The sequence below is a fragment of the Mustela nigripes genome, chromosome 14, assembly GCF_022355385.1.
Source record: "Mustela nigripes isolate SB6536 chromosome 14, MUSNIG.SB6536, whole genome shotgun sequence".
Taxonomy (NCBI): domain Eukaryota; kingdom Metazoa; phylum Chordata; class Mammalia; order Carnivora; family Mustelidae; genus Mustela; species Mustela nigripes.
The window spans coordinates 30,882,004-30,905,164 of NC_081570.1; the positions used below are offsets into that span (position 1 = coordinate 30,882,004).

The 23,161-nt window shown below is 42.3% G+C and overlaps 1 protein-coding gene across 1 annotated transcript; it reads left to right on the forward strand.

Moving 5' to 3' along the window:
• The first annotated feature begins 2,844 nt into the window (after window positions 1–2,844).
• ZFP69B (ZFP69 zinc finger protein B) lies at window positions 2,845–15,001 on the forward strand. The gene is made up of 6 exons (XM_059376416.1): window positions 2,845–2,970; window positions 3,456–3,863; window positions 6,199–6,284; window positions 8,347–8,473; window positions 8,737–8,832; window positions 12,917–15,001. The coding sequence occupies exons 2-6, from the start codon at window positions 3,737–3,739 to the stop codon at window positions 14,083–14,085; spliced, it is 1,605 nt and encodes a 534-aa protein (XP_059232399.1). The 5' UTR covers window positions 2,845–2,970; window positions 3,456–3,736; the 3' UTR covers window positions 14,086–15,001.
• Window positions 15,002–23,161: the final 8,160 nt, after the last annotated feature.

Consider the following 23,161-nt stretch of genomic DNA (forward strand, 5'->3'; position numbering starts at 1 on the left):
CCACTGAGCCACCAAGGCACCCCACCATCATCCTTTTAACTTAGAAAGCAATTCTGGTGAACTTGTTACTTGCAAAGAGGCTTAATTACAAAACGATTTGTAGAGTCACCTCTCTGAATATTTCAAAGCAAATACAAAATTACATGATATCTAACATGTATAGTAGAAATCCCATTTGATTTGTTCCTTTTATACACCAGGTGTTTAGTGTCCCAGCCAAATTCGAATTCATGTTGAACCCCCAAAGGGACTATATTTGGAGACAGGGGCTTTATGGAAGTATTTAAGGTTGAATGAGGTCATAAGGATAGGGTTAGTGTCTTTATTAGAAGAAATACTAAAGAGCTCCTTCTTTCTTCCCACTTACACACAGGAAGATGTCATGTGAGCACACAATGAGATGGCTCCCACCTGTAAAAGAAGAGGTCTCAGATTGCAACCTATATTGCCAGCACCTTGACTTAGGACCTCCCAACTCCCAAACTGTGAGAGAATAAATTTCTGCTGTTTAAGTCATCCTGTCTGTAGTATTTTATTGCAGCAGCCCAAGCAGACTAACACAACTCCCTCAAATGTCCAACTAGTGATCTAATGTCACTTATTGAACCATCTACCATTACCCCACCAATTTGAAATATCACTTTTATAATATATTAAGTTTAAATAAATTATCAAGTCTGTTTCTGGGCTTCCAAAACCATGTCACTAATTTATGAGTTATTTTGACGCTAGTTCTATCTTGATTATTGTCCCTCTATAATACAAGATTATATCTTATATCATATTGGTAGGGCAAGTTTGAATTTATTATGGCTGCACAATTTTATTGGCCATTCTAGAATATCTACCATTCCAAGTAAACTTCAGCATCATTTAACTGAATAAAAAGAAAAGTTGAGATTTAGTGGAGGAGCATTAAAGTGGAGGAAAAGTGACATACTTAGAATGCTCTATTTCAATCCATGAATGTGGTGCTTGTCATAGTCTATCTAAATCAGTAACTTTTGTAGTTTTGTTTATAATGTCCCACATAATTCCTATTCTTTGCCATATTTTCCAATGTTTTATTATGAAAATATTCAAACATACAGAAAAGTTGAAATAATTTTACAGTGTGCATTCATGTATCACTACCTACCATTAACATTTTACTCTATTTTATGTGGTGTTTTTGTTAGGCAGTAATGGGAGCATAGACTGCCTGAATTCACCACCTGCCAAAGGTATCATGCAGAGCAAATTACTTAACTTTTCTTATCTGCCAACTGGGAATTGCCTCAGGGGGTCTTATACGGACTAAATAGTTTAAATACATAATGCACTGAGAACAAAGCCTCTTGCTCTGTAAATACTGTATACCAAGTGCATTAAACTCCTTGGGCCGTTCTAACTAAATATTATAGACCTGGTGATTTAAGTGACAGAAATTTATTTTCTTACATTTGTGAGGCTAGGAGTTCCAGATCAAAGTCTGGCGGGGTCAGTTTAGGGTGAGAACTCTTTCTGGCCTGTAGATGGCACCTTCTTGCTAAATCCTCACATGATCTTTCCTCAGTGCCTACACCTCCAGAGAGTGAGTCCTCTGATGCCTCTTCTTCTTCTATCTTTCTTAAAAAATTTATTTATTTATTTTTATGATTTATTTATTTATATTTATGGGTATAAATATAATAAATATAAATAATATATAATATTTATAATATAAATAAATATAAATCTATATATTTATTTTATTTATTTTTATAATTTATAAGTTATTTATTTGTCAGAGAGACAGGCACAGCGGGAGAAGGAACACAAGCAGTGGTAGTGAGAGAGGGAGAAGCAGGCTTCCCACCGAGCTAACAGCCCGATGTGGGGCTCATCCCAGAACACCGGGACCATGACCTGAGCTGAAGGCAGACGCTTAACGACTGAGCCATCCAGGTGCCCCTGGTGCCTCTTCTTATAAGAACACTAATCCTGTGGGACACGGGCCCCACCCTTATTGCTCCATTTAATCATAATTACTTCCTCACTCCACATGCAACTACACGAAGGGTTTAGGGCTTCAACATATGAAATTGCAGAGGTGGGTGGGGAGACACAAAGATTCAGTTCACAACAGCTATCAAGTACATAGTTTCATTTTATTTTCTAAATTTTTTGTAAGCTACTGATGTAGCAGTGTTTTTGGAATGATGTACTCCTATTTTGTCGAGGAGACAAAACTCACCAATAAAAGTGCATTAGAGTACAATCATTTTTTAGAGAATACATAAAAATGCATGAAAAAAACGTGTGTGTGTGTGGGGGGGGGTGTCTGCACCAAAAATTAGCAATGTTTATCTCTGTTTGATGAGATTCTAGGTAATAATTGTTTTTCTTTTGTGTATTTTCTGGCATTTCAGAACTACAAGGAAAGCAATTAACATAAGAATGTATTGATGGCAGCACAAAAGACCTGATCATGGTAGTCTTTTAGTAAGACACGGGATTCCATTCCATTCTCAGTCTTTTCCACGTACATATGAAGTATAAAGTACTGTGGATTTGTTTATAGCAACGTTATTCGGACAAAAAAGTGATACAGACGTTTGTCTTTTGTCAAAGGTTTCCAATCTCCCCATGCAAACATTCACTTGCTTCCTGCCGGCCGAGGGCAGACGGCTCTATTCAGTAGATTGGGTGGGGACAAGAGCACCGACTCCCCGCCTCCTTCCGCAGGAGTGGGGCTGCGTCCCTCGCGGTGGGGATGCAGAGCAGCAGCGAGCCTGGAGTGGCGGAGCGACCCGGCCGCCGGGCGAGCGTCCCGGGAGGCGCGGCGAGCCGCAGGCTGCTCGGGAGGACGCTGGGAACCACGCGCGGAGGCTGCTGCCGCGCATGCGCACCGGCCACGGCTGCGCTACGTGGGAGCATCTCCGAGCTGTGCGGAGGGCTGCCGACCCCGGGGCGAGGGAGCAAGGGCAAGCGGGGCGAGAGGACCAGGGGGTGAGCGGGAGATAGTGCGGAGTCTGGGGCGGGGGCCAAGGAAGCGCCGGCTCCGCCCCGCCTGCGGTCCCCCGTGGCGCGTGGTGGGCCCAGCGGCCCGGGGCTCTCAGACAAAGGCTGCGAGGTCCAGGCTTGGGGAAAGGCTTATTCTCTTCGTTGCGGGAGGAGGAGATGGGATTGCGGGGTTCCGTGATTTGCCACGGCCAAGCGAGGCGAAGGAGCTGGGATTCAAACCCAGCGCCTTTGGGATTCTAAATCTCAAGACTAGTTTAAACATAGTACTACCTGCGACAAAGAACTGGGCTTTCGTCATCTCTTTGTGCTTCACGACACCAGGACAGGGGTTTGGACCGCGTGGGCTGCGTAGACCCACCATCTCCCTATATCTTTTGTGAAAAATATTCGCAGATTGGTGTGAGTTCTAGAATCCTGACTGTGCGACTCAGCTTTCTAGATGCTTTTGCTGACTGATATTTTCTGTCCAGTATCCCAGGGGGCTGCTTAGAAACCTGGAGCCTCCAGCTGCCTGCTGAGGAGAGGGATGGAGCTCAAGACGAGAAGGTCCTTGCGAGCCTAGACATTAAAAGGTCCAGACTCCGGATTTTGGTACTGTATGTTCCCTGGGTGTGTGAGAGTGGAGGACTCCAGCACAACTGTGAAGCCTGAGGTCCCAGCAGTTTGCTTACCCAAAGTGGCCAAAACCAGATAGAACCTTCTGCCTTGTGGGCTGAGGCAGAGAGCCCCAGAAAGGAGTGCTCAAGTCATCATGCTAAAGCAGCTCCTGATCACCCTGCCCATGGAGGCCAGCACCTGCGTGAAGTTGCGCCATCCAAAGAAGGCCAAGGAGGGGGCGTCCCTGTGGGAGGACGCGACTAAGATGTTTGAAGGAGAAGGTGAGAATAGACTGTTTGGTGGGAAGGAGGAAAGGCAGCGTCCTCTAGTGTGAGAAGGAAGGTAGAGAGCTGAGCAGAAGCATTCTTTGGGGAGGCACTTGGGTAAAAGGTCTCTGAAGTTCTTGATTATGGCTCCTGGTCTGGGGTTTTCCTGAATAGTAGTGGTCAGTTCAACCTGACCCCATGATCTAAGTGTCATGACTGTATATGTTATTTCTTCTTATTTTCCCCATGGGGGTATGAGGCAGGCAAGACTTGCCTAATTTTCTTTATTTTACAAAGGGGAAATTTGAATCAAATGAGAGACCTGTCCAGGCTCTTGGTGGCTTGGTCAGAAGTAGAAGGCAGCAGGGACAGTACCAGGTGATCCTGGAGTATCTTGTGCTAGAAAGCGAGGAAGAGGGCAAAGACTAATGGACGTGTATCAGCAGGATGGCAAGTTTGGACAAACTTAGGACTGTTCAGTATCCAGATTGATTGTAACACCTTGAATAAATAAAATGCCATAAGTTCATGATGAATCTTAAAATAGAGAAAGGGGAAAGACTCATTTACCAACAGTGGTGGTGATTCATACATTGATCTCTTACTTTGAAAATAAATTGTTATGGGAATGAAGAATGCATTTACCTTGGATTTTAGATCATTTTCAGTTGCTGAGGAAAAGCTTTTTACTGAAAATACCTGCCAATAAAAAGAGTAGAAGGAACGATAGACTATTTTTCTATAAATGAAATAATTGAAAAGCTAATGGGGAACAGGGCATTCCCAGGATGCCAAACTACTGCCCCCATAAATTACTTGCTAAAGGAAAGAATATTCTTTTCCAATGGCGATATCTGGTGGTTACTGTTTTTGTTTTGTTTTGTTTTTTAAGATTTTTATTTATTTACTTGGGAGGAAGAGGAGGAAGCAGGAATAAGGAGCGGGGCTCGATCCCAGGACCCTGGGATCATGACCTGAGCCAAAGGCAATTGCTTAACCAACGGAGCCACCCAGGTGCCCATGGTGGTCACTGTCTTAACTAAGTGTGTCCATGATGGGATAACCTCACATTTTGTTTCTTCTGGGTAGTGTAATATAAAGCACATGGTATCACTCATGAAGAATTCCTGCCAAATTATTGAACCCGATCCTAAATTGAGCTTAAAGCCTGAACTTCTGTTTTAAAGAAAATACAGGGGATAGAGAAGTAAGGTGAACACTAGCACAGTCAGACTGCTGGTCTCTCAAAAAGCCAATGTCAAGAACGAAGGGGAAGTCCTAGTCTAGGAGACTACAGGTAACAACCACTTTGAATGTATGACCCTTGGTTGGCTCCTGGGTTGGAATCAATACAGAATAAAAGAGTTTGAGAAGACTTGAGGAAATTGTTAACTTGCTTAGGTATGATGAATGGTATTACAGTTATGCAGAAGATCCTTATTTGAAGTATTTAGGGATGATGTATCATGATGTCTGCAACTTTGAAATGGTTCAAAAAATATATAGATAAATGAAGCAAATATGGCAGGTGTTGACAATCATTGAATACAGGTGGTGGTTATATGGGTGTTCAATCTTGATGATAAAAAGTGGGGAAAAAATACAAGGACAACAATTCATTTGCCTTAATTCCTAGTTCATATTTCTAGTACCTCAAATGCAGTCAGTATTGGAAGTCTAGCAACCCGGCAGCATCTTATGCTTAACAAGTTAGCAGATAGGGAAAAGAATGAATCAGATATTTTCTACCCATATATTCATACTAATATCCAATTGAGGGAGATAATTATATAAATAAATAAAACAGGTATCTGAGATGGATATCCAAGTAGAGATAAAAACGAACTTTGGAAGAGTTTAGGGAAGAGGAAGCTTTCTTCACATTAAGAGTGTTTGAGAAAACTTCACCTGAACTGGTCCAGAAGGATGTCTCAGTTTTTCACCAAGTAAGAGGTATGTTCAAAGAACAGCGATTGGGGCTGTAGGGGCAGGGGTGTCCAGTGGATGAAGAAGGGTAGAGAAGCAACGGTGGACTGGTTGTGGAGGATCTTGAAATCTACGGCAAAGTATTTAGATTTTTCTTTCTTATCAGTAGGGAAACTGAGGATTTTTGAGCAGAAGAGTGGCCAAGGAGATCTGTGCTTTCGGACCAGTGTTGACCATTGGGGAGTATTAAAGCCCAAAGCCATGCACTGTAGCTCCTTTTCATTAAGGAGGCTCCAGCCTGCTCTGAGTTGCTGTAAATGTCCCTCCCTGTGAATGTTTTGCGAGAAGAGCCACGTTCAGCATGTCTGCAAGCTGTTTTTCTACTTGGGGAGAAGTAAACCTCACGACTCTTTTCCTTTCTCAGTTTTGCTCTCTCAGGATGCTGATGAGACCCAGGGAGAAAGTTTCGAGGATCAAGTCACCTCCAGGCCCTCAGCAGTGGAATCTCAGGTGGGTTGGATTTTCCTGTCACTTTCTTGAAATTGTTTCTCAGCTTTTAAGAGCCCTGGACTTTGATTTTCTTTGGCTCAACTTGCTGGATTGGATTTTCTTAGCATGTTCTAAACCAGGCCACACTGATCGATTTCACAGGTAATTTTCCCACCAATAGTAGAAGGTTCCTCATAATAGGAGGTTCATCATAATAGAAAGTTCCTCAGGAACCTTCTTGTTTCAAGCAAACCTCTTGTCATTTATCCAACACATTTGAAAGTCATAGGGGATGGGCTAGATGGGGGTTGGGGATTAAGGAGGGCACTTGTTATGATGAACATTGGTTGTTATTTGTAAGTGAGCAATCATTAAATTCTATTCCTGAAGCCAATATTACACTATATTTGACTATATTCTAACTAGAATTTAAAGAAAAATTTGAAAAATGAAAATAAAAAATAAAAATCATGTTGGTGTGTGTGTGTGTGTGTGTGTGTGTGTGTGTGTGAGTGTGTGTAAAGGTAATGTAGCTCTTGCCCTAAAATGTGTGTGTAAAATCATGTAATGTAGTTCTTGCCCTGAAACCTCACAGGTGTCATCCAGGGGAAAGACAAACATTGTAAAACATTTTTTAACTTAAATTCAATTAGCCTTGGGGCGGCTGAGTGGCTCAGTGGGTTAAGCCTCTGCCTTCGGCTCAGGTCATAATCTCTGGGTGCTGGGATTGAACCCCGAGTTGGGTTCTCTGCTCAGCTCGGAGCCTGCTTCCTCCTCTCTCTCTCTCTGCCTACCTCTCTGCCTACTTGTGATCTCTGTCAAATAAATAAATAAAATCTTTTAAAAAAATTAAAAAAAATAAGTTCAATTAGCCAACATATAGTACATTGTTAGTTTCAGATATAAAACATTTTAAGTAACATCTAAAAATGAACAGAATGCAGTTCTGACATTCTTGGAGATGTATACTCTTCATTAATGACCTTTAAGAGAGGATTTCTGGTCATGTTTTGGAGCAGAATTGTAGATGAAAAGGGAAATGAATAGAGAAGTTATTGGCAGGTCATGAAGGGCGCACACTACTTAGGCTGACCAGAAAAGGAAGGAAAACTTCTAAGAGCAGTTTAGTAGTAGCTGTGTATCATAAACAAGCTGATCAGAGAACGATCGGCACAGGCAATGGGCACAGCTCTCTGCTGTCAAACCCCAGAATCATAGGGAAACTCAAGAAAAATTAGAGATTAATCAGAAAAAAATCGATATAGAAGGAGACATTCTTAGAGAACAAAAGACTTTTATATATGATATGATCTTAGTTTCCAAAATAACATGGTATAGGGTTTAACCCCATATCTTCAACATTCTTCAAATTCAGCTTTCTAATTGGTTCAATATGCATGCTGTTGCCAGCCCAAGAAGCCTCAAATGCCTTCCAGACTTACTTATAATACATAAAAAGCATTAGAGTCATTATTATACTTAAGGAATATGTTATCACCTTTGCCTTCTGGCTTCTGGATTCTCTTTGCATTTGATAATATTTTTAAAAATAACCATAAAATGGTTAATTTGTATAGATTGTACATGAGAGGCTCTTGTACTTTACAACATGGTATCTACTTTGGTCAAGTCTTCCTTACTAGGTAGAATTCATGCTCCCTCCAGAAATGTGCTGTTCTCACATACTTTTCTTACTAACAGAAATACCCAGCTAATGATATTTTACCCATGCTGAAATGTTCTCATTTTAACCAATTCTCTCAGCCCACCGAAGGTCCCTGTCTTCTTTTGTGACCTCAGCCTCTTTTGAACTCTCCCCTTCCTCAAATATTCCTGATCTTTATTGTCCTTGATCCAAATTATCATATACTGCTCTGAGACCTTCTTTAATGGTTCCCGAGTATTTCTCCTTCAGCCAAATGATAAGTTGCAGAAGACAATTTATAAGCTTGCTGCATTGTGTTGTAACTTCCCACAGAGAGTCAGCCAACCAAATTTCAGAAGGGTGCCCAAGAAAACTTGGCTAGAATCTCTTAGTGTGTAGGCAATATTAGAACTGAAAAGGACATATTTGATGTTCTAGGGACTGTTGACCTTCAAGGACATATCGGTGGACTTCACCCAGGAGGAGTGGGGGCAGCTGGCCCCTGCTCACCGGAATCTGTACCGGGAGGTGATGCTGGAGAACTATGGGAACCTGGTCTCAGTGGGTAAGGATGAATTCCCCTTATCACTAGAACTTGCCTGTTGGAAGAAAATCTTTGTTTCTAACCAAACTGCTATGCTTGGGCTTTGGGTTGTAATATAAGTTTCTAGTTCCTTTTAAACAGCAAGTCAGGATTGCTCTGGTCTTTTCTGCCTTGGTCTTTCTACTCTACCCTCTCAGCAGGCCTGAATACCAAAGAGCTGTCTTTAAATTCTTGGGATGGCTCTTTGACCTCAGCACATGCAGTGTTTTCTTCTTCATGAGCAGGATATCAGCTCTCCAAACCTGGTGTGATTTCCCAGTTGGAGAAGGGAGAAGAGCCATGGCTGATCGAGAGAGAGATATCAGGAAGTCCAAGTTCAGGTAAGAGCAAGGCAGATGGGGCCTTTGTCATGTTTGCTAGAGAGCTCCACTTGAAGCCTTCTCCAGGCTGTGGGGGAGACCATGCCATCTGGATGGGACCCACAAGAAACCTGAAATCTGCACTTGCCTCTTCTTATTAATTTCTCTAGAGTAGGGGAGGAAAGAGATGCCTTTCTCATCAGGGTTGGTTTGCTTGAGTAATTCTCCTGACCCAATGTTCATGGTTTTCTTGCTTTCTCCAGCATTCCAGACCTTGCCAGGATCATAGCTTCCTTCTGTCTATTCCGGTATTCGTGGATCTCCTCTCATTAAGTACAGCACCTTTCACCAGATTCTCATGTCATTTTATCATAGATCTCTCTCACAATTCCATTTAAAATTTTTTCCTGAATCTTACTCTGTAATCATAGTTTCAATTCTGATTCTCTTTTTAATTTGTGTAGTTTAACTTTTTATTTCAGATGACTTAGGACTCTGGGGAAAATCCCCACAGAAGGCCTTCCTACCAAATCAAATACCTTTTAACAGGCTTCTTCATCTAAGAACAGTAATAATGACAGCTGTTCATCCAGCTGTCCTCCATGAGTCCTGTGCGTACGTTAGCCGCATCTTACAGAGGAGGAAAAGAAGGCCCACAGGTTAAGAAATGTGTCCAGCGTCCCTAGCTACTGGTCAGTGAAATTGGTATTTGAATTTGAATCCTCCTGACTCCACAGTCTTATTCTTATGACTCTTTTCTCCACAGCAGCATTGGGTTCATAGATCTCACCACTTTCTTGATATCTGTCCTTTCCTCCACCAGCCAGTTTAATAATTTTTATCTCCTCTGTCTCTCCCATTGCCTTTTCAGTGCTTCTCATCAATATCCTTTTTAATGCAGATACATCATTTCCACAGCTGTTAGGATAGGCTAAACTACTATAGTAGTTTCTAAAATGTGACTTCAATGAAGTAGGAATTTCTTGCTCATACACTGGTCTGGGGGAACTGGGTAAGCTCATAGACATTTCTTTTGAACCTAGCAAATCTGGGATTGAGATGTCTTCCACACGTGGCTGCACCATCCCCAAGGGTCTCCTCCTCATCTAAACATAGCCAGCAGCAGAGTAAGAGCACATAGGAGCCCACCTGGGAGGTTTTTATGGACCAGTCTGGAATGGTTCACATGACTTTCACTTTGAGTCACTTACGGGAGAAACCTTTGTCCCTTCACTCAAATCAGAATCAAGGAATATTGGGGAAATATAGTGTAGTTGTATGTCCATAAAGGGGAAGAACAGATTTTGGTGGATATCCAGCAGTGTCTGCCACAATCCCTAAGGGGCCTCTGTCTTTTACGCTGCTGTTCTATATCTGCACAGATGCCCACAGATACATCATGGTGGTTTTAGTTGTTCCTTGACACCTATATTTTCCATATTTTCATCTTTGTCTCATATATCCATATGAACTCTGTTCCCACATATCCCTGGTATTTAGGACATCTCTATCTAGATGCACCGTTGTCACTTTAAGCCCAGTTCATTCAAAAACAGAGACCATCTTCTCTCCCAAGCAAGTTTCTCATCCTGACTCCTCCAGTTCTTCTAGTCTGAAAGACCAAAAGTCATGGTAACAGCAAGAATGTATCATGTTTTTCTACTCTCAATGCTTGCTCATTTCTCACGCTTCTCTGATACTACCTGCTAGATCCATTTTTCCTCTTCTTTAAAAGTTTTCTTTATTTTTAAAGATTTTATTTATTTATTTGTTGGAGAGAGGGGAGAAAGAACACAAGCAGGCAGAGGGAGAAGCTGGTGCCCAGCTGAGCAAGCAGTCCAATGCAGGACTTAATCCAAGGACCCTGGGATAATGACCTGAGTCGAAGGCAGGGGCTTAACCAACTGAACCACCCAGGAGTCCCTTCCTCTCTTCATCTTTGTTGATGCAGTGCCAAGCCACGTTCCCATCATCTCATGCCTATTACTAAGATTTTCAGTTGTATTTCTAATGTTTTATTATTTTTCTGAATCAATTTAAATGTTACTGTCAGGTTTGACCTCTTGAAATACATTTAACTTATTCTTTCCCTGAAAAGTTAAGTGACTTCTTATTCCCTGTAAGAAGTAATATAAACATCTCTACTTGCTTTTTTTTAAAAAAATTTTATTTATTTATCTGAGAGAGGGAGTATGAGTGCAAGCTGGGGGTTGGAGGGGCAGAGAAAGAAGGAGAGAGAGAATCTCAAGCAGACTACATGCTAAGCATGGAGCCTGACACGGGGCTCGATTTCACAACCCTGAGATCATGACCTGAGCTGAAACCAGGAGTCACATGCTTCACCAGCTGAGTCACCCAGGCACCCCTCTCTCTATTTGCTTTTTCAGTCCACTCCAAGATTACCCAGCTATTCCCAAGCACTTTGTATGTGCTATTACTAAGGTGAGGTTAGAAATCCTGGGGAATAAGAGTTTGTTGTAAATAGGAAATATTGGTGGTTTAAGATGGCAGGGTCCAGAATGGATGAAAAGGAATATAAAGAGAATAAAAACAATAGAAACTCCCTCTTCCAAAAATATTGTCCCATATATACTATGGATAAACTATATAGTCTCTATCCTTCAAGATTTTACAGTATAAGGATGCCTGGGTAGCTCAGTCAGTTAAGCATCTGCCTTCGGCTCAGGTCATGATCCCAGGGTGCTGGGATCGAGTCCTACATTGGGCTCTTTGCTCAGCAAGGAACCTGCTTCTCCCTCTCCCTCTGCCTGTCACTCTCCCTGCTTGTGCTCTTTCCCTCTCTCTCTGACAGATAAATAAAATCTTTACAAAAAAGATTTTATGGTAAGTTAATAATCTGTCACAAATTAAGAAGCCCATTTTTCATCTCATTTAGGTGTAGGCAAAAATTATGAAGAGTGATAAAAATCGAATGAACTTACTGGGAAGGGCACCCGCATCCACTGAGAGCACATACCCAGAACCCAGTAATTCCTCTATAGTAAATCCTATGAAATATTGACAGGAGTGTAAACAAATGTTTGTATAATGATGAAACAAAAAAGTAGAGACAACCTCAATATTTTTTGGTAAAGAAAAGTCAAATTATGCTATGTCCATCAGTGGAATGCATTGAATGCATTGCACTTGTTTAAAAAAAATGAGATTAATCTAAATGTATAGACATGGAAGGGGCCCCATAAGATATAGTTGAATTAAAAAACAGATACAGAAATAAATAAATAAATAAATGCACGTGCACGCGCGCGCGCACACACACACACACACCCATACCATGATCCCTTTTTGTACAAATGTATGTTTGTGACCATACATATATAAAAATGCACACACTTATATATACATACTGTTGGGAATATCTAAATGTACATATCCCAAAATCCTAAGAGACTAAGGAAATGGAGAGGAAATTGAGAGAGGCTATTCCTCCTATATTATTTAATGTTTTATGTAGAAAGTATGAGATAAATACATGAAAAAAAACATTTTTAAATAGAGAATATTTTGTCATAGAAATATGGACTTGAGGGCGCCTGGGTGGCTCAGTGGGTTAGGCTGCTGCCTTCGGCTCAGGTCATGATCCCAGGGTTCTGGGATCGAGTCCCGCATCGGGCTCTCTGCTCAGCAGGGAGCCTGCTTCCTCCTCTCTCTCTCTCTCTGCCTGTCTCTCTGCCTACTTGTGATCTCTCTCTGTCAAATGAATAATAAAAAATCTTTAAAAAAAAAAAAAGAAATATGGACTTGAGATGATATGGTGCTAGAATCCTGTGTTCCTTAATCTTATCTCTTATATTTACCCTTACAACAATGCTCTCTTCTTAGTGCACTTCCTTCTGGAATTCACATGGATGAACTCCTCCCAATTCCTAGAAATCACCTTACATACTCTGAAAGCTTCTTTCTTTTGACCATTTCTTTATTTCCTTTTATATTCACTTTCTAGGAAGCAGAACTACCTTTGAAGATAGTCCGAGGTTTCTATGCTTAGTACATTTTCATTTTCAGCTCTCCTATTCTCACTATGGCCATTTATTTTTTAAAGTGCACTGAATATGTGTCATTTCTATTTTGGGATTTCTTTCAGACTTGGAGAATAAAACAGAAACCAGGGAGTCAGCCTTAAAGAATGATATTTCATGGGAAGAATTACACCATGGCCTAATGAAGGAACAGTCCACAAGAGGAAGCCCCTTATATTCAACACTGGGAAGAGTCTCCAAATGTGATAAGTTAGAAAGCCACCAGGAAAACCAAGGAATCAGTGATGGGAAAATCCCCTTGACCCACAAGAAAACACTCACTCAGGAGAGAGGCCGAGAATCTAACAGATTTGAGAAAAGTATTAACGTGAGCTCAAAAGTTATTCCCAGACCAGAAGGTCCTCCAAGAATAAAAGACCATAAGTATGATATATCTAGAAAGAGAAGTAGATACAATTTAGATTTGATCAATCATTCAAGTAGTTACACAAGAATGAAAACCTTTGAATGTAATATTTGTGAAAAAATCTTCAAACAGCTCATTCACCTTACAGAACACATGAGAATTCATACTGGAGAGAAACCTTTCCGATGTAAAGAATGTGGAAAAGCCTTTAGCCAAAGTTCATCCCTTATTCCACATCAGAGAATCCATACTGGTGAGAAACCCTATGAATGTAAGGAGTGTGGGAAAACCTTCAGACATCCATCATCTCTTACTCAACATGTTAGAATCCACACTGGGGAGAAGCCCTATGAATGTGGTGTATGTGAGAAAGCATTCAGCCAGAGCATTGGGCTGATCCAGCATCTGAGAACTCATGTTAGAGAGAAACCTTTCACCTGCAAAGACTGTGGAAAAGCATTTTTCCAGGTTAGACACCTTAGACAACATGAGATTATTCATACGGGTGTGAAACCCTACATTTGTAATGTATGCAGTAAAACCTTCAGCCATAGCACGTACCTAACTCAACACCAGAGAACTCATACTGGGGAAAGACCCTATAAATGTAAGGAATGTGGGAAAGCCTTTAGCCAGAGAATTCATCTTTCTATTCATCAGAGAGTCCACACAGGAGTAAAACCTTATAAATGCAGTCATTGTGGGAAAGCCTTTAGGCACGATTCATCCTTTGCTAAACATCAGAGAATTCATACTGGAGAAAAACCTTACGACTGTAATGAATGTGGAAAAGCCTTTAGCTGTAGTTCATCACTTATTAGACATTGCAAAACACATTTAAGAAGTACCTTCAGCAGTGATATGTGATATATGTTCAACATCAAAGAATCCTCATAATGGAACAAAAGCCTCTAAATCAGGTTTTCTGACTTTTGGATTTTAAGAAGCAATGATTTTCTCTAAGGATTTGACCCAATTTACAACTTTCAGTTTTGCTATGTTAAAGAAACTACCTTTTACTAGCATTGATACAGAAAAGAAAGGGCATTTTAATATTTTTAAATATAGGAAGGATGTAATCATTAGGAATAGCACCCTTAACATTGAATTAAGTTAACTATGAAAATCTCCCAAATTTGTCTTTATTTTTCTCATTTCATTATGGGCAAGTGAAAAGTTCATTATGGCAATTACTGATACTTGGATTGGCTTTTGAGAATCACTGTTTTAAATAGTCCTTAAATAATCAGAATAAAACATGAAGTATAATTTTTTACTATAGCCCTTTATATGGCTAGAAGAGGTATGAATAAAAATACTGATTGGCTCATTTCTAGAATAAATAGTGTTAAAGGAAACTTTCTAGAATTGATAGACAACCTACTACACATGAAATACTTAAGTATATTCTATGGTTTCTTGTAGAGAATGGGCAAACTTTTTATAAAGGGCCAGAGAGTAAATATGTTAGGTATTGTGGGCCATATGAGCTCTGTCAGACCACTCATCTCACCATGTCAGTGCAAAAACATCCAGAGAAACACATGAACCAGGGTATCTCAGCCATGGCACTGCTGATATTTTAGGCCAGATGTTTTGGGCAGCTGTCCTGCGCCCTACAGTGGGTTTAGCAGTATATCTGGCCACAAGTTGCCAGTCATAGATGCCAATAGCTCCCCCCACCCCCCATTGTAACAACCAAATATGTCTCCAGATGTCACAAGATGTGCTCTGGGGGTCAAGATTGTACTCATGAAGTATTTGAAAACCACTGACCTAAATGAATGGGTGTAGCTCTGTTCAAATAAACAATAAACTTTGTGTAAAAAAACAGTGTTTGGTTGCGTTTAGCCTGAGAGCTACAGTTAACCATTCCTGCTACACAGTATGTAAATAACTGTCCCCCCTTGCCCCCGAGTAAGCACAGCAATAGTGATTGCTCATATAGGGGTGTTTATTTTTTAATCTGTTTTGCTGGAACTTTTGATATGTCCTGCTCTAAGGTCATATTAAAACCTTAGTAATTTCATATAATTCCTGGAATAGTTCTAGTATTCAACCATATACTATAACCTGAGGAGGCTTCTCATCACTTATTTGACAAAGCTCCTCATGTGATTTGATGTACCAAATAAGTCTAATTAGTCAAAAAGACTTCATTTAGAAGTCGAATTTAGGGAAGTTTGTCTGAAATATCAGATTTTAAAGTACATTTCTAAGTAAGATTATACATCATTTAAAAACTTACTAACTGGGGCACCTGAGTGGCTCAGTTGGTTGAGTGTCTGACTTTTGGTTTCAGCTCAGGTCATGACCTCAGGGTCATGAGATCAAGCCCTGTGTCAGGCTCCATGCTTAGTGGAGAGTCTGCTTGAGGTTCTCTCTCACTCTCCCTCTGCCAGTTCTCCCCATAGCTCACTTGCTCTCAAATCTTAGAAAAAATAAATAAGATAGATTGTTAGCTAAGGTGGCAATAAGATTCTAAAGATAAATGCAGAGGATTACATCATTGTTAATAAAATTTAACTTAATGTTGAGAAGATTCTATTTTAAAGACAAAACATGGAAACATTGTTTTTATAGGCTGTTTCAAAATACGGAATAATCTTTGTTTACAATTTATACTAATAGCCTAAGAAAACTGCCATTTTAACAGAGAAAAACCAAATTCCAATCTTAAACTAGTGTACTTCCAATATTAAAACTCAAGAGGAACTTTAAAAAAATATATATTTATTTGAGAGAGAGAGCAAGAGAGCAGGAGCAGAGGGGAAAGGGGAGAGGGAGAACAGACTCCCTGCTGAGCAGGAAGCCCGACCCGGGGCTTGACCCCAGGACCCTGAGATCATGCCCTGAGCTGAAAGCCGATGCTTAACTGGCTGAACCGTCCACGTGTCCCAACAAGATGATCTTTTAAAAAAATCATGCAGATCTTCATTCTTCTTGTCATCTCCCATGTCAATATATACTTACTGAGACAAGGACATGCAGGGTGCTGCATGGATCTGAGATTTTGTAGTGGGTCCTGTGATGTGCAGGCCAGAATCCCCATTAGGACTGAAGAACTCTGCTGCAGGGAATGTGGTTGATAGTCCTCAGCTCTCACAGACCATCAGGGGTTGCCTTAACTGGGGGTGGCTGGGTGGCTCCACGGGTTAAAGCCTCTGTCTTCAGCTCAGGTCATGATCCCAGGATCCTGGGATCGAGCCCCGCATTGGGCTCTCTGCTCAGCGGGGAGCCTGCTTCCTCCTCTCTCTCTCTCTGCCTGCCTCTCTGCCTACTTGTGATCTCTGTATGTCAAATACATGAAATCTTTAAAAAAAGGGGGGAGGTTTGCCTTAACTGAAGACACCTGCCTTATCAAAGGAAATAGTACCCTTTGCCCAGGTTGTTATATCCAATGAGTATTATAAAAGTCCAGCCCTTTGGCCTCAATTTAGGATGGTTCTGAAGGGTAATCCAACTTTTAGAATTCCTCAGCGCCAATGAAGGCTTCTGTTGATATTGTATGACCACTCAACTTCTGCCTCATCTTGCTCTCCTACTCCCCCTTCTCTTCTCCACGTGGTGATCACTCCCTAGTAAACTTTCTTACATTTTAATCTCCACAATCTTAGTCCTGACCACATGCAAAATTCCTTTCCAGATTCCCTTCTCACAAACATACAACTTAACTTTTAATGTTCAGATATTTATCCTAAGTTTCCTCTCTTTTTAAATAACCAGTCTCACTTTCCTTGCATCGCATCTGTTTATTTGTTCTTAAATCACCCATAAAACTTCATGAGGCATCAGACGAAGTTCCAAGTCTTTTTTCCCCTTTCTTGACACATTTTGCAATGCAGATAACATGAACTTATTTGAATTTCAGTAAACACAGGCAGAATGGAAATTGCATATAATATATAATGCTGATAATTCTAAAGACATGTCCATTTGATTAAGCTAACAACCTTAAATTAGCTTTAATACTGAATATTTTCACTCAGCATAATTTCTTCCAGACCCATCCATGTTGATACAAAGGTTGGGTATTCATCCTTTCTGATGGAGGCATAATACTCCATAGTATATATGGACCACATCTTCTTTATCCATTCGTCCGTTGAAGGGCATCTTGGTTCTTTCCACAGTTTGGCAACTTGGCCATTGCTACTATGAACATTTGGGTGTGGACTCTGAGGAACTAACTAAGGGTTTTGGAGGGGAGAGGGGTGGGAGGTTGGATGAGCCTGATGGTGGGTATTGTGGAGGGTACATATTGCAGGGAGCAGTGGGTTTGATGCATACACAATGAACTCTGGAACACTGAAAAGAAATTTAAAAAAATAAAAATTTTTAAAAATACTGAATATTTTCCAAAATCATGTGAACTTATAAAACATTTGGGTTAGTTTTTATCTTTGAGTTTTAGAATGCCCAACTCCTACAAGCACTTACTTTAAGCCAACTAAATAAAGCTCTTTTATAAGTTAATTTTAGCAATACCACCCTGGGGTAGAGAAAATATCTCACATTTATAGTATTCATGGACACACAAGTACACAAGATGCAAGCAAAATCTTAAAGGCCTAATTTCCAGATGTCTTCTTTTTGCAAAACAAATCTAGTGTTAAGACGAGATTATAATGGATAGATCCATTCATTGGTCATTTTTCTCTGTTAAGACGAGATTATAATGGATAGATCCATTCTTTGGTCATTTTTCTCTGTATGTGGCAAAGCAGCATTATGAAAAAATGCCCAGTTTTGGAGAATTCAGCCCAGAGGTCTGCATGTGGGGTCAAATTGTCATTTCCCATTTTTCAATGAGAACATAGCAAGTGTTATCCAAAGACACCAAAATATGCAACAACAAACCAAACAAATGAGGCCCAACCTCTGTGAACGTTGGTTCCTCCCCAAAAGTCAGGGCTTCACTGACCCAACCAAACAGCTTCCTCATCAACATTTTAGAAAAGGAGGCCAAGAGAGCCCAAACCCCCTATTTGGAGGCATCTGAAGGGCAGGAAGAGATCTAAGATTTAAACCAAATGGGAGAAAGAAAGAAGCTCGCATGCCCTCCATATAAAATACTCACCCCTCTGTCCAAACGAAACCCCAAACTGTCTCCTTGCCACATGAATTAAATTAAGCAGGAGGTGCCCCGTGGGGCGGGGAGTGCCTGGGGGTGTTCCCCAGGACAAAGAACTTAGGTAAGGGCTAGGACTTATCATGTTACAGGCTGAGGGCCAATGAAACATACACAAATAGCTCCTCGCCAGATTTGTAACCGAGCCCAGGTTCATCCACCTAATGGATAGCAAAGACAATCAGGCATTGAGTATGCAGTGAGAAAAGGGTTATTCGAGAGGGGGCAAAATGAGAGGCACATTTCAAATCTGCCTCTCCCAGGAGAGTCCAGGAAATTTAAAGGCAAACAAAAAGGGTAAAAAGTTGCAGTTGCACACATAAATCTGCAGCTACAATTAGTCCCATTAACACATTGGTTACAGGTTTCACTAATTTTCTCAGAATACTGAAAATGTAATATTTACTCACGGTTGGTGTTTAGAGGTTGGTGGGGGGAGCACCAACCTGGACCACTCAATATGTAATACTATAGAGCTCAAATAATGTTTCATCCTCCTTCATTACAGGGATAACATAGAGGATTATTTTTGTTATCTTGAGTCTTCTTTGTGTGTGCTTTTACGTAATTAGAATCATGGTTTACCTGCCTTTGGAACTGGAATTGTTTTTCACCAGATACTATGTTGTGCTCAGATCCTAAGCCTTCATAGCAGAGTGGTAGAGTTTGTTTTCAGGAATCATAAAAATATGTATTTAAATTCCAACTCTACCATCCCTAGCTTTGTGATCTTAGTCAAACTTCATCCTATTTTTTTCATCTGTCAAGAGGCATTTGTAATAGACACTACACAACAGGTTTATTATGCTAGGTACACGTAACCGCCCAAGCCCAGAAACTATTCATATTGCATTTTATGGCTTTTCTGCTTCTTATAAAAAAATGCTCATTTATGAAATCATAGAGATGTATAAAGAAAACAAACATGACAGAACCCGGACAGATATACCAATGTTAAAATGTTGATGTAAAAAGACAGCATTGTGGGGCGCCTGGGTGGCCGAGTCGGTTAAGTGTCTGACTCTTTGTTTTGGCTCATGTCCTGATCTCAGGGTCATAGGACCGAGCCCTGCGTTGGGATCCATGCTCAGTGGAGAGTCTTCTTGTGATTCTTTCTCTCTCTTCCTCCCCCTCCACTTCTCCCCACTCCACTCACCATGATCTTTCTCTTTTTCTCTGTCTAAAATAAATAAATCTTTAAAAAAGACAACATCATATGATTTTGTTTATATAAAGTATCAAAAGTAGCCCAGTTCATAGAAACACAAGGTGGAATGGACATTCCCAGAGACTAGGGGAAGGGAGACAGGGGGAGTTCTTGTGTAATGGGTTTAGAGTTTCGGATTTTCAAAAGTCTGAAAAAGTTCTGGACGTCTGTTTTGCAATATGAGTATAGTTAATGCTATGGAACTGTACACTTAAAAGTGGTTAAGATGGTAAGTTTTATGTTATGTGTTTTTTACCACCCCCCTCAACACTTTTGTGTGTTTTTTTTCCCCAGTGGACACACTCTTGTACACAGTTGGAAAAATTCTTCCAACCCAGTTGTACCAATGCTATATCACTTCTTCACTGACCTTTACTGGTCACGTCCTTCTGTCCCTCCCTACCCAGCTTTTATTTTTATTTTTAAAAGATTTTATTTATTTGACAGACAGACATCACAAGCAGACAGAGAGGCAGGCAGAGAGAGAAGGAGGGGAAGCAGACTCCCTGCTGAGCAGAGAGCCCAACATGGGGCTCGATCCCAGGACCCTGGGATCATGACCTGAGCCGAAAGCAGAGGCTTTAACCCACTGAGCCACCCAGGCGCCCCCCTACCCAGCTTTTAGTCATGCAGCTTCAAACCTCCACTCCATATACATATGTCGTTAACAACTTTCCTCAGGGTAAAAGATCATTTCACAAGTTGGATTACCTCCTGGATCCTGACTTTTTCTTTTTCCCCATCCCTTAGACATCTCGTTATGGGTAGAACTGTGTCCTCCCCCGCGCCTTTCAAATTCATATGCTGAAACCCTAATCTCTAGTACGTTAGAATGTAACTGATTAAATGTATTAATCACTTTAAATACGTGATTAAGAGAAAGTGAGTCATTAGGGTATGCTGTAATCCAACCTGACCTGGGTCCTTATAAGAGCAAATTTGGACACACGGAGAGACACCAGGGCCCTGTAAGCACTCAGAGGAAAGACCATGTGAGGACACAGAGTGAGGCTGCCATCTGCAGCCAAGTAGTACGGCCTCAGGAGAAACCAACTCTGCTGACGTAGGCAGGCCTGGTCTGAGGACCCAGAGGGGTCCTTGCAGGACCAGCCAAGAGAGCCTTCCGCTTTGCACAGGATAGAAATCAGACTCAAGCCAGGAGGAAGGGAGAGCAGAGTTTATTGAATAATGGAAGTGATAGAGCATAGTAGACAGAGTGTCTGGGAGACTCAGAAAAGGAGAAGCAAGTCTCTGTGTTGCTTGGGGTTAAGTGTTTATACTGGAAAGAGGTCCAGGATATGTGTTCCTTTAGGAATCCAGGTTTGATTAAAGGTGTCAGGTGAACAATAGCCGTTGTCCTATACATCACTGAAAATAGGGGGTATGGATGCCAGTGTTGGCAGAGATTTGTTCAAAGCCTAATGTCGTGGAGCTCAGGATCCGGTTCTTCTTTGATGTTATCAGGTATGTGGGAGCCTAGGATGAAACTCAGGGAATGATTAACTTTCTCGCTTCTCCCCCTTGGAGTGGGAACATGTAGCTTCTTTGGTTTACTCAGATGCAAGGTGAAATATGAAACATGAGTACATGGGGCCTAGCAAAGAAACAGCAGAGATAGAGCCTTCCTAAAATGGAGCCCCTTTAGTTTCCTTATCTCTGCTGTCACCTGGATCTTGGACTTCTAGCCTCCAGAACTGTGAGAAAATACATGTCTGTTGTTTAAAGCCACCCAGTCTGTGGTATTTTGTTGTGGCAGTCCTAGTAAACCAGTGCACTCCTTTAAGAACATTTAAAAATATATATTCCAGGCTTTTACTTTCTTTTTTTTTTTTTTTTTTTTTCTGAGAGGGAGAGAGACAACGAGAGAAAGAGAGAGAGAGAGAGTCAAGCAGATTCCATGCCTGATGTGGGGCTTGATCTCACAACCTTGAGATCATGACCTGAGCCAAAACCATGAATCAGATGTTTAATTGAGTGAGCCACCCAGGCGCCCCCAGACTTCAGTTTTTATGTTATTGTTTTCTGAGATGGGTTAATATAAATATTCTAGCTCCACTATTATCAGAAAGACAAAGTCCTCATTATCCTATTTCCACAGGCTGCTCCCTCATAGCCCTTACCATCAGCTGGGATGATATTGATTTTTCTAGTTTTTATTGTTAAAAAGAAAACCACAGACTCAAAATGGGACCACTGAGGTCAAGTCATTAAACCAGGACTTAATAGCTAAGCTAATTGCAATTCCAATCACCCCCCAAAATATAGTCTTAACAAGTCATCCAGGAATTTTGTGATCTGGCACCACTGAGCTAATATGACACATGGGCCCTCTCCATCCTCCAAAGGTAAATGAGGTAATCCACCTAATTAGATTCCCAGCTCTAACCCTTAAAAGAAGGTGACCTTACCTGGAACTATCCTTTTTTTTTTTCTTTTGCTAATAACTTCCTTGTGGTCCCCTCCCCACCACCAAAAACCTTCTATTTCAAACAACTTGTAGTGCTCCCCTCTACTTGCTAGATGGGATGCTACCCCATTCATGAATCAATAAAGCCTGTTAGATCTTCAGCTGCACTGGGTTGAATTTCTGCTCAACATTATTATCTATTTAACTCCTCACGAATGAAGAACCAAGAGAACAGGGACCATTTTGATAACTACTCCATGCTCAGAACCCGTGACAATGTGGGGCCGATGGTAGACACTCCAGATAGTTGCGGAACGAATGAATGACAGAATGACAAAGAAGGGATTCCCCCCACCGGAGGAGCGGGCGGGCCACGTGGTCCCTCCGGCTGCCGGCTGGCCCCGCCCACAGTGGGATGGCTGGCGGTTGCCCCTGGGTCTGGGCTCCCCGGGCGCGCTCCGTCGCTCCGGCTCCGGGTTTTCGGGCGCGCCGGCTTCCCGGGAGAGGGCGGTCTCGGGGCGGCCCCTCGTGGGCGGAGCCCGCGGCGGGGCGTGCAGAGCCGCCGGAAGACGCGCTCACAGAGAGGGTGGCTGCGCAGCTGCTTGTGGTGACCCGAGCGGGGCCGAGCGGGGCGGCGCCGGGGCAATTGGCGCCGCGGGCAACGGCGGGGTGCGGCGGGAGGACGAAGGCGCCAGGCCACCGGGGCTGCGGCCCACGAGGCGGGGCGGCGGGTGGAGTCGGCCGCCGCCGGCCCGGCGTCAGAGCGACAGCCCGCGAGGTGTAACCTCGCCCGCATCTGGGAGAAGCCGGGTCCGGGCAGCCCTCCCACTGCGGCCCGCGGAGCCCCGCTCCCCGGCGCGCGGCCCTGGAAGGCCTCCTGGGAGGGCGGCGGCGCGATGCGGTGCGAAGGCCGGCCTTAGGCAGGCTCCGCGGGCGGCCGGGAGAAACCCCGCGTCCGGGGCGGAGGCCGAGGTCCCGCGGGCTTCCTTTGGGAGCCCGCGGGAACGTGGGGGCGTGTTTTGGAGAATCGTTGGTGAGCGGGGACATGTGGTCTAGGAGGGCTGGGGAAGAACAAAATCTGCTACCTCGGGATCCACCGAAGAGACACCCTGTGGCGCGGAAAGCTTCGGGAGCGAGCGCTCTTGCGGCTGCGTCCCTGATCCCAGCAGCGTCCAGGGCCGAGCTGCTGAGGCTTCGA

Excerpts from the sequence above, each read along its gene's own strand:
- ZFP69B (XM_059376416.1), top strand. The coding sequence starts at position 3,737 with ATGCTAAAGCAGCTCCTGATCACCCTGCCCATGGAGGCCAGCACCTGC. Across the intron at positions 6,285-8,346 it reads CCTCAGCAGTGGAATCTCAG|GGACTGTTGACCTTCAAGGA; the intron begins GTGGGTTGGATT and ends TTGATGTTCTAG. Across the intron at positions 8,474-8,736 it reads TGGGAACCTGGTCTCAGTGG|GATATCAGCTCTCCAAACCT; the intron begins GTAAGGATGAAT and ends CTTCATGAGCAG.